Raw genomic sequence first — 18,242 nt, 5'->3', positions numbered from 1 at the left:
AATACAGCGAGGCCTCAGTATCTGTTGGGGGCTTGTTCCCTAAATCCATGGATGCTCAAGTCTCACTATATGCAATGGCATAGTAAAGTTGTGTCCCTTTGGTTCACTCCCCCCTCCCCCACCAATATTTCTGAGTTGTGGTTGGTTGAATGAATGGATGGATGAAAAATCTGTGGATCTGGAAGGCTGGCTGTAACACAAATAGTTGAGGTAAAGACCTGAATTAGAATTATCCTTTGGAGGTCTCCCATAATTTTAAATGCCTTAAGGAGTGTTTACTATCATTTTGTGTCTCCCTAGTTGTGTATTAGTCCAGCAAGTGCCATTATAGTGCTGTGATAATGTAACTTAACATCTTTATCATTAATATAGCAATTCAGAATGCTGAAAGTGCTTGATATGCATTATTTCTTAAAGCAACATTGTAAAGTAAACTGGTGTATAAACTCCATATTTTTTGAGGGAAAGGCACTGAGAGAGGGAAGAGTTAACAGCTTTTGTGAGATTTGGACTCAGGGATTTGGGGCTCATGCTCTTCCCCATTCCACTCCATTAACTCAACAACACAAAGTTAGCCTGTCTTAGCAAAAGGGCATGGAAACGTTCCTTTTTGGATAACTACTCCAGGCCTCTTCCTCTCGCCAGCGGGATTATTTGTAGTGCTAGGAATTTGAATCCTAAACATAACCTTTTGTCTTTTAAGTAGTATTTTTTTTACATCGAACTTGGGAAAACTAGATGGCTTGTTTTGTGTTGAAACACCATTTTCATTCATCAACTCTAAAATAAGAGCAACATTGGCTTGTCTCACAGGGCTGGTACAGAGATGACGAGAAAGGCAAGGCATTTGCCCACTGAAAATGCTATAGAAATGATTACAGCTAATAAATTACCAACAGTGTTAGGGGAAATCAACAGACATGCCATGTGTTGTGTTGAGAGGCAGCTCTTGCCACCTGTGAAATGCCGGCACATCAGGACTCTGCATATGTTTAACCTGCAGTGGCTCTTTATTGCAGGGATGGAGCTCCATTGGTCTGTCCCTGTGGCTTAGCCGGTCAGTCTCTGTTTAGCCTGTTCCTCCTGCAGGGCTTCCTGGCTGACATCTTTCCACTTTCACTGCCTAAAAATGCCAGCCCAGCAGCTGTGAGTCAAGTGTCACCCGGGTGCTTTGGATGACTAACATTGGCCCGCAAAGCCAAGGCAGCTTTGCAAAAGTAAGGCTCTCTCAGGTTGGCTGAGGAGCTGGCCAGAGTGCTGAAAAGAGGCTGGGTGCTGAGCCACTGCCCTTGCTACCCACCTGTTTTTTCAACTTCGCCATTTGCTCAGCCAGGAATGATTCCTCCTTCCTAAGGGGAAAGCAGCCATTTCTTTGTGAACTGAAATTGCTCTGCTGGGAGTAGCCACCTCTTGGGACACCGATTCCCAATTGGGGCAAACTTGAAAACTTGCCCCAATGGTGCAGACCGGCAGATGTGCTGAGACTGCCTCCCCCAGCATCTCTCACCATTGCTAGGAGACGCCCTCCTTGTCTCTAGCCCTGGATTACAGGCAGTAAAGCAGGCATGGGCTTACTTGGGCCCTCCAGGTGTTTTGGACTTCAACTCCCACCATTCCTAACAGCTTCAGGCCTTTTCCTTTTCCCCTCAGCCACTCAAGCAGGAAGGAAAGGGCCTGAGGAATTGTGGGAGTTGAAGTCCAAACTTGGAGGGACCAAGTTTGCCTGTGTTTGCAGTAAAGGGTGATGCTATTTGCAGGAGCCTTCAACCTGAGCCCTGCCACCCTTCTTCCAGCAACACCAGAAGCACTTGAAGTGGCCAGCTTCTGGTCAGAGGAAATGTAGAATAATGCAAAGTTTAAATTTAGTTTGTGTTTTTTAAATTCATATCTGTATTCTCAATTTGCTTCTGATAAATAAATAAATTTGCAGGAGGACTCGTTGGGTAGCATTTAGAAGCTTATAGGCAAATCCACACATTCCTCATCCATTTCTGATAAGAGAAATAGTGATATATTGGTGCCAGGTCCTGGGGGAAGGCAAGTGGTTCGAGGACCATTGTGTTTTGGACTTCAACTCCCACAATTCCTAACAGCCCCAGACTCTTAACTTTTCCCCCTTAGCCGGGGGAAAGGAAGGGGTCTGAGGCTGTTAGGAATGGTGGGAGCCAAAGCCCAAAACACCTGGATGGCTAAAGTTTGCCCAGCCTGATGGACACTGTAGGAGGAATGCAGCTTGGTGCCAGTTGACCTGCGATGGCTCAATTCTCTGGAATCCTGATGGCGCTGAAGAGGAGGGGGCTGAAGCAGGGGCCTTTTTTTTTTTTTTTTGTCATGTCAGGAGTGACTTGAGAAATTGCAAGTTGCTTCTGGTGTGAGAGAATTAGCCGTCTGCAAGAATGTTGCCCAGGGGATGCCCAGATGTTTTGATATGATACCATTCTTGTGGGCAGGCATGTAGTCAGGGGGGGGGGGGGCTCGGGGGGCTTCAGCCCCCCCCCCCCCGAAATTTTAATGGTGGTTCGCGAAAAGGCCTTATTGGTGCATTATTTAAACTGTTATGTTTATTTATATCATGATTTGATCACCATACTCAATATATCCCATATGCATGGGGGTATTGGGGTAATGATACAAAAGTTTGCTAGGCTAGACCCTCTTTCACTCAGACTCAGCCCCCCCTCCGAAACTCAGCCCCCCCCGACCCCCCCCCCCCGAAAATTTTTTAGCTCCCCCCCTCCCCCCCCCCCCCCCGAAACGAAATCCTGCCTACGGGCCTGCTTGTGGGAGGCTTTTTTATTTATTTATTTGCGTCACTTCTATCCCGCCCATATCACCCCGAAGGCGACTCAGGGCGGCTTCTCTCATGTCCCTGCATGGGGAGCTGGAACTGACAGAGGGAGCTCATCCGCTCTCCCCCCGGATTCGAACCTGTGACCTGTCGGTCTTCAGTCCTGCCGGCCCAGGGGTTTAACCCACTGCGCCACGGGGGCAGGGGGCCTAATCCTCCAGGGTTGGATAGTGGCGGGGGTGGGGGGGGGGGCATTCCTTACAGATTGCAATTCCGGCCTCTTTGCAGAGGGTGGCTGGCTGCAATATCTGATCCTAAGTGGTGCAAGGTAGAGTGTGTGCCGATGAGGCACTTTGCCTTCACTCCCCCCTCCCCCTCCCCGGTGAACCCCCAACCTCCTTTCCACGCAGCCCCCTCCCCTCTCCCCCTCCCCGCTCGCCGGAGCCGCTGATTCAGGCCTCTTGCCGCGCGAGCCAATCAGTGGGCAGGAAGGGCCTGCAGCCAGGGAGAGCGAGATCCGTGGCTCGGAGGAGGAGGAGGAAGAGCGGCGGCGGAGGCGCGCACTGCAGTCCCAGCCCCTCCTGCCGGAAAGGCTCTTCCCCCCCCCTCCCCCGCCTCTCCCGCAGGCCGATCCCAGCAGTACGTTTCCCTCCGCCATGCTCCCTTTCAGAGACTGTGAGGGGCAGGGAAGGGACACTGGCCGGGCGAGGAAAGCCTCTCCTCTCGGCGACCCGCTAGCCCTTTCCGTAGTGAGGGTGGGGAGGAGATGGTGAAGGAAGGGAGGCAGGCAGGCAGGGAGGGAAAGAAGGTGGGAGCCTCGCCTTGGGGGCGATTCAGGCAGGAGGAGGAGGAGGAGGCCGAGGATGCGCCTCCGCGGTGGAATGAATGCAACTTGACACCACTAACTGCTATGGCTCAAGGCTATGGAATCCTGGGAGTTGTAGTTTTCCCTGTTCTGCAGCTCTCTCTGCCCAAGGACATCATCACACTAGAGAATGAATCCACTTTCAATCCAGTTTCTGCCTCCTGCAGAATTCTGGGGTTTATAGTTTAAGGAACAGCTTCGCTATAGTACAAACCCCAGAATTCTGCAGGAGGCAGAAACTGGATTGAAAGTGGATTCGTTCTCTAGTGTGATGAGGTCCTTCAAGAGTGTTGGTGCCTCAACAAACCACGATAACCCTGGCTTCATAACATAATAATAATAATAACAACAACAACACTTCATTTATATTCCACTGTTCTCATCCCAAAGGGGACTCAGGGCAGATCACAGTATATATATACACGGCAAACGTTCAATGCCACTTTGTATAGACAATACACAGACATATAGAACAGAAGGAGGTGTTTCAGCAGTTTTGGTGCCATGAAAGGTTGGGCTCGAGTCCAGGGGGTGCTGTTGCTGTATCCTCTATGACAAAGAACCATCAGGACTTCCTCCTTCCTTTTGGTCACCCAGCATTTTCTGATCTTCTTTCTTTTATGGCGTTGTCAAACACCTCCCCCGCTTTTAGCGGTACCTAATTTCTCTAATCACTGCTAAAGCTGTTTTCGAATTGCTTAGGTAAACAATGAGCTAGGCTGACAGTTGGTAGCTCATGCTGACCTGGGGCTTCAAACTTGCAACCTTTTGGTTGATAGATCTTATAATTGCTGATGATTCACCAGCTGTGCTAAACTTTCATCCAACCTTGGCAGTTAAAGCCCACCCATAGAATATGTGAAATTTGAGGAAGGGTGCATCTACTATTGAATATGGTTTAGCACTATTTTAAGGGCCGCCATGGCTGCATGCTATGGGAGTTATCATTTGGTGAGGCGACCTTATAAAACTACAACTCCCAGGATTCCACAGCTCATAGCCCTTAAAGTTGCATCAAACTGTTTTAATTCTACAATGTAGGTGCACCCCGAGATGGCCACATAACAAAAGGTGCCAAAGTTTTGTCGATGGCTTTCATGCCTGGAATCACTGGGTTGCTGTGAGTTTTCCGGGCTGTATGGCTGTGTTCCAGAAGCATTATCTCCTGATGTTTCACTCGCATCTATGGCAGGACGTGGGTGAAACGCCAGGAAAGAATGCTTCTGAAACATGGCCATACAATCCAGAAAACTCACAGCAACCCAATGCCAAAGTTAGAAGACAGACTGGTGAGGCAGAAACAGATTCTTTAATTCAGGAATCAAGTTATGAGCGTGTGTAGTTTCAAGTCACCTGCCAATTTATGGAAACACCAATAATGTCACATGGTTTTCTTAAGCAAGGAAAACTCAGAGGTGGCTTTGCCAGCTCCTTTCTCTGAAATAGATCCCATTGCACCCAGGATGCATTGATAGTCTTCCTTCAAAGAACTAACCAAGGCTGATCCTTCTTAGCTTCCAAGATCAGACTGGATCTTATAAGTGTTCAAAAGTAGAAAAGCAAACCATGTCTGAAATAGTTGCTGAGTTTGTTTATGAGTCCAGATTTGCTCAAGTTCCATTACTTAATGGTTGAACGTGTGCCATTATTATTATTATTCAGTTCTTGTGGGTTTTTTTCGGGCTATATGGCCATGTTCTAGAGGCATTTCTCCTGACGTTTCGCCTGCATCTATGGCAAGCATCCTCAGAGGTGAGGTCACCTCACCTCTGAGAATGCTTGCCATAGATGCAGGTGAAACGTCAGGAGAAATGCCTCTAGAACATGGCCATATAGCCCGAAAAAAACCCACAAGAACTGAGTGATTCCGGCCATGAAAGCCTTCGACAATACATTATTATTATTACTATTACTATTAGGCTTTCTGCCTTCTCAAAAAAAAAATATCCCAATTTGTGATGTCCTTTCACATCTTTCAGTAATTCATATATTGGGTCCAATGCAGCTATGGACAATTTGGTGGCTTGATCTAGAATTATTTGCTGTGTGCCTTGAAGTTTGTGTGTATATGTGTCAGGAGCAATTTGAGAAACTCCAAGTCGCCTCTGGTGTTAAAGAATTGGCCTTCTGCAAGGACGTTGTCCAGGGGACGCCTGGATGTATTGATGTTTTACCATCCTGTGGGAGGCTTCTCTTATGTCCCCTCATGAGAAGCTGGAGCTGACAGACAGGAGCTCACCCGCTCCCCAGATTCGAACCACCAACCTTCCAATCAGCAGTCCTGCCGGCCCAAGGGTTTAACCCGTTGCGCTACTGGGGAGTTCACATATGCTCTGTTAAAGGCATATCGCAATGCTAAATGTTACTTTCTGTGGTCCCTTTCATGTTTACCCATAAGTAAATACTCTAGGTTAGGTCTGGAATCTTATGGATAGTAGAGCTTTAACCTTTGCCTCCAAACTAGTTATTTTTAAGAAAACCTAAAATAGGCATACCTCCGTGGGTGGAGAGAAGGATTAGTTTGAGAGAATGTGGGGAAGAGAGAAAAGCCAGGAAGAGGTGAAGACTGCAGCTTCTATATAAATCTCTAAGTCTAAACCAGGCTGTTGTTAATGCATCAGTTCAACTGAGGCTCCAAAAACCCCTTCACTTACCCAGGTGGCCAAGGGGTATGATGTAGTTATGGAGAACAGACGTGTATGGTGCAAGATCAACGTGGGTATGGCAGCATCAGGTAGCAATTTCTTCATTCCAAAAAGGATTACAACCCATACTTAGTGTATCACAAAACTACACATCCAGGAAAGGAGGGTTCATTTATGCTGCACCCTCCTCGCACACGCACACACCTATGATAAACGATGCTCACAATCTGCTGTGAATACTGAAACGCTTCAGTTGCAAATATGCAATTCTGCACGCATATCACACATCTCTCCTAATGAAACACCACAGATGCTGCTTCCACCTGTGGCCTACATACGGTTCCCATCAAGGGAAATGGATCTCCAGACACCATGGATGGAATTGATATATTCAGGAACCCAAGAGATACAGGGAAAAGAAACCTACAAATCAGAAACCCTGTTTCAGTTCATGCACAGGTTTATGGGTAGGACTACAATTACATATTTTGTTTTTTTCCCCTCACAAGGTCATAGAGGGTACTGACCCACCAGTCATAAGTTGCCAGTCACCAACAAGTTTCCAAGAAAGAAAGAAACAACTGGGAACATATATGATACGAAGGGGTAGTGTTGAAAGTCCCCCACATTAGATTCCTTGAGATGCCTTTTCCAGGCCACATATGTGCTCTACTGAATTGCATTGCACTTAAGCATATTTATGGCCTAAATGCCCTGAGGCACTAGATCCCATTTGATCTTGGAAGCTAAGTGAGGATGGTCCTGCCTAGAACTTGGGAGATTGCCAACAAAAAACACACGACGTAGGCTATGCATTAGAGCAGTGGTTCTCAGCCTGTGGGTCCCCAGATGTTTTGGCCTTCAACTTCCAGAAATCCTAACAGCTGGTAAACTGGCTGGGATTTCTGGGAGTTGTAGGCCAAAACACCTGGGGACTCACAGGTTGAGTACCACTGCATTAGAGGAAGGAACTGGCAAAACCATCTCAGAGTTATTCATGCCTATGAAAACCCAAGGCAACTCATAATACCATCAGTGAACATATGATTTGAAAGCAACACACAGGACAGACTACTGTATACTACAACTAAAAGCACACTTTGAAAATGAATGCTGTGTTCAGACATAGCCCTGCTCTTATATAAATAATAATAATAATAATAATAATAATAATAATAATAATAATTGCAATCGAAGCCAGAATTAAAAACTCAATGACAGATCCCAAGTGTAGACTCTGCAAGGAAGCAGATGAAACAGTAGATTACATCCTGAGCTGCTGCAAGAAAATTGTGCAGACAGACGATAAGCAGAGGCATAACACCGTTGCTCAGATGATTCATTGGAACTTGTGCCACAAATACCATCTGCTTGCGACAAAGAACTGGTGGGAAAACAAGCCGGAAAAAGTATGGATCGTTGATGTTGCAATCCCAGGCGACAGCAGGATTGAAGAGAAACAACTGGAAAAGATGACACAATATGAAGATTTAAAGATGGAACTGCAAAGACTCTGGCACAAACCAGTAAAGGTGGTCCCAGTGGTGATCGGCACACTGGGTGCAGTGCCTAAAGATCTTGGCCTGTACTTAAACACAATCGGCACTGACAAAATTACCATCTGCCAGCTCCAAAAGGCCCCCTTACTGGGATCTGCACGCATTATTCATTGATACATCACACAGTCCTAGACACTTGGGAAGTGTCCGACGTGTGATCCAATACAACAGCCAGCAGAGTGATCTTGTCTGCTGTAGACACATCTTGTTGTGTTTCTAATCATCATCATCTTTATTTATATACTGATCTATCACCCAAGGGGACTTAGAGAATTAAGTATATGTGGATTTCGTTATCATAGTTACCAGAGAGAAATGCAACAAGGACAACATGGGAGTGTAGGTAGAGGAGAAAATGTGCTTGCTGCTGAACTCTCAAGATCTCTGACAGAAAAAGAAATGGAGGCAACTGCATTCTTTTTACTTAGCAATCAGCTAAGAGAGCCACCTGTTCTGGTAAACCAGTTAACATTAACTGTTAAAAGGAATTGCTTTTCTCTCTGCAGGAAGACATCCTGCCAACACCTGCAAAGGTGCAGTAGGCACTCTACCTGCCCCCCTGCAGAGAAAGCAAAGGGAAGTACTAGCACAAGAGCAGCAGGACCTCACATAATGCTCCAAAACTTTCCATGATGCTGAAGCATGTCCCTTATCCTTCAGTAGGATTTGATTTAAAGTCTGACCAAATACAGGTGTTCACTTCTTTGTTTCTCTGTTTTGTGGCTGCAAAGATTGGAAACTTCTTATTCTCCACAAGCCTGGTTTAACACTCTTCCAATGTTAGGAGAGCAGCAATAGGTAAACAGTTCAGGAATTCACTACAGAGGTAGTTCAGAATTTCTCCTGTAAAAGTCCCCCCCCCCCCCCCGCCAACATATCTTGTAACTGATAATTTCCACCTGACACATACCTTTAACCCTGCTTTATTATAGTGTTCAAGGACTTCATATTGTATGAGACTGTTAATTGTATTACTGTTTGTTGTGAGCCATCTTGGAAACATTTGTATACTGAAAAGAGAGATGTAGTCATACATCAAAATGATATCATAACAAATCAGTATTATTTGTAACTATTTCCCCTTCTCGAGAGTAATCATTCTGTGTATATATATGTGTGTGTGTATATATATATATGGGAGGCTACCGTATATACTTGTGTATAAGTCAACCTTGTGTATAAGTTAATAGCAAGTTTTTGGGATCAAAGTTATGAATTCTGATATGACTTGTAGATATGTCGAGAGTCATTTCAACAGAAAGTGGAAATGACAATGCTACCTCTGGAGGCCACCTACCCCTGGGCACCTTGACCTCCATTTTACTATCAGGCATTTTAAAAAAAGCTAGGAGTAGTGTCACATCAAGGGAAGAAGAAGAAATAGACTCTCGCTTTTCATCACTCTACTCAGAGAAGGAGATTATTCTTTTAAAAAAATAATAGTTAAGGTACAGTACTTCCATTGGCCCAGGGATAAGTTATCCCTATGCAGAAGTCTTCAATATTAGCCATGACGAAATTGATGCAATAAAAGCAGAACTTTGGGGCAGTTTGAAATTATTATGGTAAGGTAAAGTATTTCATGTATACACATGAAAGTATGAGATAAAGTAATAATGGAAATTGATGTTTTCTTTTGCTGTCTTTTTTGTTCTTCGAAGCAAAATGGCTAAGTTGTATGACATATGATGCCTCTGCCCATTCCGTAAGTGGGATGTATTGATAAATCTTGCTGGATTTTGGAGTGGATGCCAGAATTTTCAGATCAGGATTCAGAAGAGGCTGCATTGTTTGATTCATATTTTAGTGTATGTCTAGTAGTCTTCTGGATGAAGGAGGCTCACCGTCACTATCTCATTCAATTGAGATGTGCTGCTAATTACATTTTATGCTTTCAGGCAGTGATAAGGTTGATTTTTAGTTGCTCTGTGAAGAAATTACATAGGTAGCTACAATATTTTACATGTTGCTGAACTTTAAATGAAGAACAGGAGCAAAAAAAAAAAAAGAATGACAGTCTAGAAAATAACTAAGACAAAAATATTGAATTTCCAACCTGAACAGATAAGGTTCTGGTGGTATTGGACAAGGTGTAGTAACTTATTTGGCCCTGACAACCATACTAGATCTATTGTTGAAGGCTTTCATGGCCGGAATCACTGGGTTGTTGTAAGTTTTTTGGGCTGTATGGCCATGTTCCAAAAGCATTCTCTCCTGACATTTTTCCTCCATCTATGGCAGGCATCCTCAGAGGTTGTGAGGTCTATTGGAAACTAGGATAATGAGATGTGTGTATGTGTGTGTGCGTGTATCCATATATATATATATTCTATAAAAGAGAGAGGGTTTGCAGACCAGTAGTCAATGTATTGTAATATACAATGTTAGCATGCGTAAACCTAAAAACACAAATGTCTCTGTGCATATAAACACATTCACCTTCATACAGCCATGCACACACATACACAAATGTTTTCATCAATTTGCCCCTTCACCACCCACTCAGAAAAATCATTGTGTGATCTCATCCTCTTATATTTTCATTAATATGATAGGTACAAATTAACATGATAGGTACATCATTCACATGTTAGGTACAAATTATGACTGGTAAATGTGTTGTACTGCTTTTTGTAGTATCATCAGATGGTCAGATAAGAAACAATTATCTCCAGTATGGAAGGTCCTGCAAAAAAAAATTATAAGGCTTCCTTCACACATGATTCTTTTGGGTGTACACTAGAAAATGCATGGTGTGGTTTCAATAAACAAGTCCAGTGTCATACAGTTGAGCTTATCAGAGAACCAGGAATAGTTACAGTTCCCAAACAAGTGTACAGTCAAGGCAGTTCTAGGTTTGTGGTCATGGACTATGTGCTGTTATGCTCCCCAAGAAATTTCTGCAAGGGGAGCTGGTGTAGTGGAGTGAATTCTGGAATATCCTTATTTCAATCTTGAGCCAAGGGAACCCACTTGATGAACTTGAATAAGTCACAAACTCTCTACATCAGAAGAAGGCAATAGCATAGTCTTCTAAAGAAAATCCTATCATATGAAAGATTGCCCATAGATCAGATTCGATATGAAGGACAGCTATGTGAATGCAACTTTTCCAGTTTTTGGGGTTTTTTTTGTTTGTTTGTTTTGTTGTTTTGCTCCTTGTATCTGCATTCACTTGGATCCGGTAGTTTTGGTTCCCTGTATTTTTCATCCATTAGGCTGCTTACACATGTGTCCCCATTTTCCGTGCCTTTCAATCAAGTTAAAAGAAGGATGTTGACTTGGCACTATTTATTTGTAGCACTTTTAAATAACCCAATAATCTGAGTTCTCTGGCAAAACAGCCCAAGCTAGAGGGCTTTTTTATGACGTTTTTCAGTGTGTTAACTAATCTATAGAATCTATATGTGTGAGAATGCTTGAGTCTTCTTTATTTTGGTCATCACTCACACATTCCGCCATATGACAGATTTTCCTTAACTCCGCCTCACTCCTTTTGAATACATGATTTTAGCAACCATCATAGCAAACTGCATTGTCCTTGCTCTGGAGCAGCATCTGCCTGATGATGACAAGACACCAATGTCAGAACGATTGGTAAGTAATGTTCTTTTCCTCTTCAAACATGCTTAGGGTAGAGCTAAATTCTTCAAGAAGATTCCAGAATGGCAGCCAAGGTATGCCTTCCTTTCAATAAGGCAGGTTAAGGCGTAAGCCAACGACTTCTATAAAGCATTGGATTATGACTGGAGACCAGGATTTGAATCCCTTCTCAGCCATGGAAATCTACTGGGTGATCTTGGGCCAGTCAGCCTCAGACAAAAGCAAAAGCCAACCCCTCTGAACAAATCTTGCAAAGAAAACCCTGTGTTGGAATCACCTTAGACTTGCCATAAGTCAGAAATGACTAGAAGACACACAACAGCATTTCCTGATTGGCTCACCAACAGCCTCACTAAGCAGATTTGTTTCCATAATGTAATTTTAAAGAGTGTTTTAAGCAATGATATTAAATACATGAGCTCAGAGAAACAGTCTCCCAGATAAGTGTGGACAGGGTTATAGCTTGAGTTGCATAGATACTGACTATAGTTGCCAAGGTCAGATTGCATATCGTATGAATGGCAGAAAATTGTGTTTTGCAACATTTTGTAAAACTTGTCTATCTGATGCTCTGGGAGTGTTTTATGAAAGGTAAAGGTTGCCCCAGTATATATACACAGGTGCAGCCTCAGGCATGAACTATGGAGAGGAATCCTCACTCTTCAGGTTTATTGGTGACCCTGAACCACGCAGTTTATGTTTCAGCCAAGCTTACCTTACTGGGTTGTGATGAGGATAAAATGGAGGGATGAAATCATGTATGTTGCCCAGGGGAAAGACCAGGATTTTGGGTACAAAATGTAATTACTATAATAAATGTTTCCTCCTCTGTATATTTCTTTAGGATGACACAGAACCGTACTTCATTGGAATATTTTGTTTTGAAGCTGGAATTAAAATTATTGCCTTAGGATTTGCCTTCCACAAAGGCTCCTACCTAAGGAATGGCTGGAATGTGATGGACTTTGTGGTGGTTCTCACAGGGTGAGTAGCTGCTTTAAAACTTTTATGGATTCTTGTTATTTATTCTCATTTTGGTAGAAGAAGCTCTTTCTAATGGTCATTACGCAGTGTCAAGGCCAAGAACGAAGCCACAATGCTTAGATTATTTCCCCCTGATGTGAAAGGAGAGGAGATTTAAAACTGAAAGAACATGAAAGCTTAGGCACCCTGTTCTGATTTGTAAAAAAATAAATAAAATCAGAGTGAATTCAGGGTTTTGTTTTGTGTTTTTTGTCAATAACCGCAAATAGGTTCTTTTCCTGCAGTGTGATAGTCTATACAATTTGCCTTACACCCATCCACTCCAGCAAGCTGGAGGCTGATTACAGTGTTGGCCCTGCCTTTCCAATCATGATTCCAATGAACCACCTTCAAAACAAAACACAATCAAGGCAGCCTATATGTTTGCACAGATATGCAATCAAATTTTGGATGGAATTCTGTTGGTTCATTCTGCCAGGATAGGCAGTGTTAACAAAAGGAAAGGGGCTGTAGCAAGCATTGCTGTGAAGGAAGTGAGGCTTTGGAGAAATAGGCTGCCTGGAGCCAGCTGATTTTGTCTGCCTTTTCTCATTACCACTGCACCCAACCCTTGGAAAAAATGGAAGCAGTAGCAGAGTGCACCAACAAGATTTTGGCAGTCTTCTCATTTTTACATGCAATCTATCAGTGCTCTGTTGTAAATATTTGGGGAACTGTGTTGAGGGCGAGTAGAATGTGGGTGCTCCTACTGCTTATTTTTATTTATTTTTTTTGAAATACATTTTGACCACAGATCTTTCTATTTTAAATTAAACTTCATCATAGTTTAAACTTAACCATACCAAAGATATGCAGAACCTGCTTCCCCTGTTTCCTTGGGGAGTCACCCAGCAAAGAGGGAGTTTTATGTGTCCTGAATGCTGTAAGGGGTTTACTCTGCAGGTCTTATCTTTAGGCAAGCATCCCAAAAAGTGTGTGCATGTGTCCAGGTACATCAATGTACAGGCAGTCCCAGAGTTACAAACATCCTACTTACAAACAACTCATAGTTACAAACGGGGATGATACAACAGGAAGTGAGAGAAATCTACTCCTAAAAAGGGAAATTTGCCCATGAGAGAATTATTATCATGGGGAAAAGGTATCTCAACTGAAGCTTTATCACTAATCCTTGTTTTCACAGTAAGTTTATTTTTTCAAAATCCAGTTCTCACAGGGACAGAAAGTGAGGTGAAATCTTCTGAACAGGGGCACAGACAATAAACAAACACCACAGGAGTGTAAAACCCTTTCCTATGGTATCCAAAGCTAAAAAATATGTATATTTGGCTGAAGTTACATTTTAAATTGTACTTGTTCCAACCTACATACAAATTCAACTTAAGAATTCAAAATGATCTTAACAGATTAGAGAGATGATGGGCCAAAACTAACAAAATGAAGTTCAACAGTGGCAAATGCAAAATACTCCGCTTGGGCAAAAAAAGAAAGAAAGAAAGAAAGAAAGAAAGAAAGAAAGAAAGAAAGAAAGAAAGAAATGCAAAGATGCAGAATGGGGGACATCTGGCTCAACAGCAGCACATGTGAAAAAGATCTTGAAGTCCTTGTAGACAACAACTTAAACATGAGCCAACAGTGTCATGTGGTGGTAAAAAAAATGACAACAGGATATTGTGTTGCATAAATAGGAGTATAATGTCTAGATTCAGGGAAGTCATGCTACCCCTCTACACTGCCTTGGTCAGACCACACCTGGAATCACACTGTGTGCAATTGTGGGCACCACAATTGAAGGGAGATGTTGACAAGCTGGAATGTGTCCAGAGGAGGGCAACTAAAATGATCAAGGGTCTGGAGAACAAGCCCTATGAGGAGCAGCTTAAAGAGCTGGGCATGTTAAGCTTGCAGAAGGGAAGGCTGAGAGGAGACATGATGAGGGAGCAAGCCTGTTTTCTGCTTCCCAGGAGACATGGAACAATGGCTTCTAACTACAGGAAAGGAGATTCCACCTGAACATTATGAAGAACTTCTGACTGTGAGAGCCGTTCAGCAGTGGAACTCTCTGCCTCAGAGTGTAGTGGAGGCCCCTTCTTTGGAGGCTTTTAAACAGGCTGGAAGGCCATCTCTCAGGGTGCTTTGAATGCGATTTTTCTTCTTCTTGGCAGGGCATTGGTCTGGATGGTCCATGAGGTCTCTTCCAACTCTAGGATTCTATGATTCTAAGAACAAACCTACAGAAACTATCTTGTTTTTAACTTGGGGACTGCCTGTATACACACACAGACAAACATATGTGGGGTTTATTTCCAAAAGGTATCAAATCCATCTGAATTTTTTTTACAGGAATCAAAAAAATGTGCTGAAGATATGCATCCTTTTGTTAAAAATAAGCAATTTTCCAAGCCCTGTACTGAAATGATTTTATATATTTGGTAGTTTTGATCTGTAACATAATATTCTACTTCTAACCAAAAGTGTGCTGCCACCTAGAACTAATTTTTCATTAAAAAATTTGGTACCTTTGGAAACATCCCCCCTCCACACACACATAGACCTATGAATACATGCATACATACATAAATTGATGTGCTTGGACACATAGGCACACACATTTTGGGGTGATACTGTTGCATTCTTGACCACAATCACTTTAAGAATGGAGCATGAACTCAGCATTTTGGATCTGTATGTAACAGGTACATCCTGTCTGAAATGCATTTGCAGTTTGCAGCCTTGCTCCCTGCTGCTTTCCAACCTGCTCACAGTTTTCTGAGATGAGAACAAAAGTCCTTCTTTTTGCCTCCTGAAACAAGGATGTTAATTGATGGTGGAGTTTTCTCAACATCCACCCCCGTCCCCATTTGTTGTGCATTCTTGAATTTGAGGAAAGCATCCTAAATCAGCAGAGAAAACTCAACCAAGAACATGCTGAGTTGTTTACAATTACGCTTTACCATATCTTGTTGCTTCTGTCCTTTCCGTATTCCCTGGTGCTTCATTATTGGTGTCTGATAAAATTGTTTACCTTAGGCACTGTCATTCAAGTGGAACTCCTGTTAGATGGAACTATTGTCTTTGTGTGAGTTTGCTTTCTCTTCCTTATTCATATTTCTCTTGGGAAATTGTACGCATAATACCTGGAAGCTTTTGGAAGCAGGTATTCGAGATACAGCTTTTCTTCCAGTTTGGATAACCTGTCAATAAATTGGGAGTGAGGGGATGGATACTCAACACCCAAAGTCGGTGATGTTCCAAACCTTTGGAATGACACTGCCATTTTAGTCTGTTGGCACCTTTCAGCACCTTGACCTTTACATCTTGGCTTGTTGATGCACTTGCAGATTCTATTATTGCAGTAGCTTGGTTGTTTCAGAATACATGCATTTAAAAAGAAATGTTTTGCAAAGTCTGTCACCTGGGCATGGGTAACTTGAGGAGAGCTGCTTCTAGACAGTAGTTATAATGCAGGGATACAAGATATTCAATTCCTTTAGGTTTTATTACACTTAAGCATACATATGGAGCTTCCACCACACTCCAAAGCATAGAGTTCCACTTCTGGCTGTAAGAGCTGTTCAGTAGTGGAACTCTCTACCTTGGAGTGGGGGTAGAAGCTCCTTCCTTGGAAATTTTAAACAAAGGCTGGATGATCATCTGTCAGGGGTACTTTGATTGTGCTTTTCCTGCATGGCAGAGGTTGGACGAGATGGCCCATGTGGTCTCGTCCAACTAATAGTCTATGATTCTAAATTACTCTATATGGATTGCACTGAAATTACACTGTATATGTTAGGTTTTCCATTCTGTATGAGAACTTTTTGTCTTAAGAAATTAGTAGACTGAGAAATCCATGAATAGACTCAGAAGGAGAAACATCACAGTGAACATGTTAATATATGATAGACCAATGATTTCTAGGATTGTAATGGTGGGAGAAAATACTGTTGTGATTGCATAGATGAATGATAATCTACGCAGCATGATTAATACTAATGGAGGCATTTGGACTTTGTGTGGTTCTCTCAAGTGAAGAAGTCGTATGTGTGAAAAAGATTTCTAACAGGGGATAGTCATCATTGTACAAAACCCAAGTGAGTTCATTGAATTACCCAGATATTGTATCCCACGCCATTGTCTTCAGAGGGAATGCTATATGTGTCTTCCGCACCATCATAGATGAGTTCTCAGTGACTCAAAGTGTTAGCATGTCCTTGAGGAATGTTCAGGTTATGATGGAGGGTCTCCTCAAAAGTGATCAGATGATGATGGTGTCTGTTAGAGACGTGAAGGTAAAAAGTAATGAACATTTTAAATTGTGCAGTATCTTTTAATAACAACAACAACAACAACAACAATAACAACGGAAAACTGAGTTGTTTGTGGGCAATGAAAACTATAGAGCTGTTAACATCAAGAGAGGAATTTTCCAGGGCAACTCACTGCCACCACTGCTGTTCATCACTGCAATGATCCCACAGTCAGTGATTCTACAGAAAACAAACCTGAGCTACCAAACAGCAAGAAATTCACCAAAAATTTCCCACTTGCTGTACATGGATGATCTAAAGCTTTACGGAAAATCAGAAACAGAAATCCAGTCACTGACCAACACAGTCAGAATCTTCAGAACTGACATCAGTATGGCGTTCGGCCTAGACAAATGTGGTATTAAAGAAAGGGAAAATTACGCACAGCAAGGGCATAGAGATGCCAAATGGATAAATCATCAAATGAAATCAGCCTGAAGCCTATAAATAACTGGGCATACTACAGTTGGACAATATCAAGCATGGGCATGTGAAAAATGTGGTCAGCAAAGAATATATCCAAAGAGTCAGAAAAGTTTTGAAGAGCAAATTAAATGGCGGAAATACGATCAAGGCTATCAACACCTGGGCCATCCCCGTCATTAGATACACTGCTGGAATTGTGAACTGGACACAGGCAGAGCTGGATGATCTGGACAGAAAAACATGAAAACTGATGACAATCTACTACGCATTACACCCGTGGAGTGATGTCGACAGACTTTACCTGCCCAGAAAATCAGGAGGCAGAGGGCTTCTGCAAGTGAAACAAACGGTAGAAGAAGAGAAACACGCACTGGCAGATTATGTGAAAGGCAGTCAAGAACCAACATTGAGGGAAGTCAATAGTAGTAAACTGCTTCAAGTGCAAAAGACAAAGAGTGAATCCCATAAAAACACAATCCAGAGCAGAAGAGAAAATTGACGAAAGAAGGCTCTCCATGGACACTTCCTGGGAAAAATTGAGAGCCAAATTGACAATGAAAAAAACATGCCTGTGGCTCACAAATGGAACTTTCAAATAAGTGATGGAGGGACAGATTCTGGCAGCCCAAGAACAAACCATTAGAACCAATGCCATCAAAGCCAGAATTGAAAAGTTGACAACAGATCCCAAGTGTAGACTCTGCAAGGAAGCAGATGAAACAATAGATCACATCCTCAGCTGCTGCAAGAAGATCAGGCAGACAGACTACAAGCAGAGGCATAACACCGTTGCTCAGATGATTCATTGGAACTTGTGCCACAATTACCATCTGTCTGTGACATAGAACTGGTGAGAGCACAAGCTGGAAAAAGTTACAGAGAATGAACACGTCAAGCTACTCTGGGACTTCCGAATTCAGACAGACAGTTTTAGAGCACAATACTGCTGACCTCACGATCGTGTTAAAAAACAAAGTATGGATTGTTGCAATCCCGGGTGACAGCAGGATTGAAGAGAAACAACTGGAAAAGATGACACAATATGAGGATTTAAAGAGCGAACTG

The 18,242-nt window shown here is 42.8% G+C and overlaps 1 protein-coding gene across 8 annotated transcripts in view; it reads left to right on the top strand.

Annotated features, from left to right (window-relative positions):
• CACNA1A (calcium voltage-gated channel subunit alpha1 A) overlaps positions 1-18,242 on the top strand; it is a 340,921-nt gene that overhangs the window by 125,204 nt on the left and 197,475 nt on the right. For all 8 annotated transcript variants that reach the window (XM_067463748.1, XM_067463751.1, XM_067463749.1 and 5 more), the window contains exons 4-5: positions 11,349-11,454; positions 12,305-12,444. In XM_067463748.1, the coding sequence (XP_067319849.1) occupies positions 11,349-11,454; positions 12,305-12,444 (246 nt within the window). The remainder of the gene's footprint in view (positions 1-11,348; positions 11,455-12,304; positions 12,445-18,242) is intronic.

This window comes from Anolis sagrei, chromosome 2 (genome assembly GCF_037176765.1).
Source record: "Anolis sagrei isolate rAnoSag1 chromosome 2, rAnoSag1.mat, whole genome shotgun sequence".
Taxonomy (NCBI): Eukaryota; Metazoa; Chordata; class Lepidosauria; order Squamata; family Dactyloidae; genus Anolis; species Anolis sagrei.
Note: the sequence above shows the minus strand (reverse complement) of the source record. Positions and strands in the feature narration are given on the sequence as shown.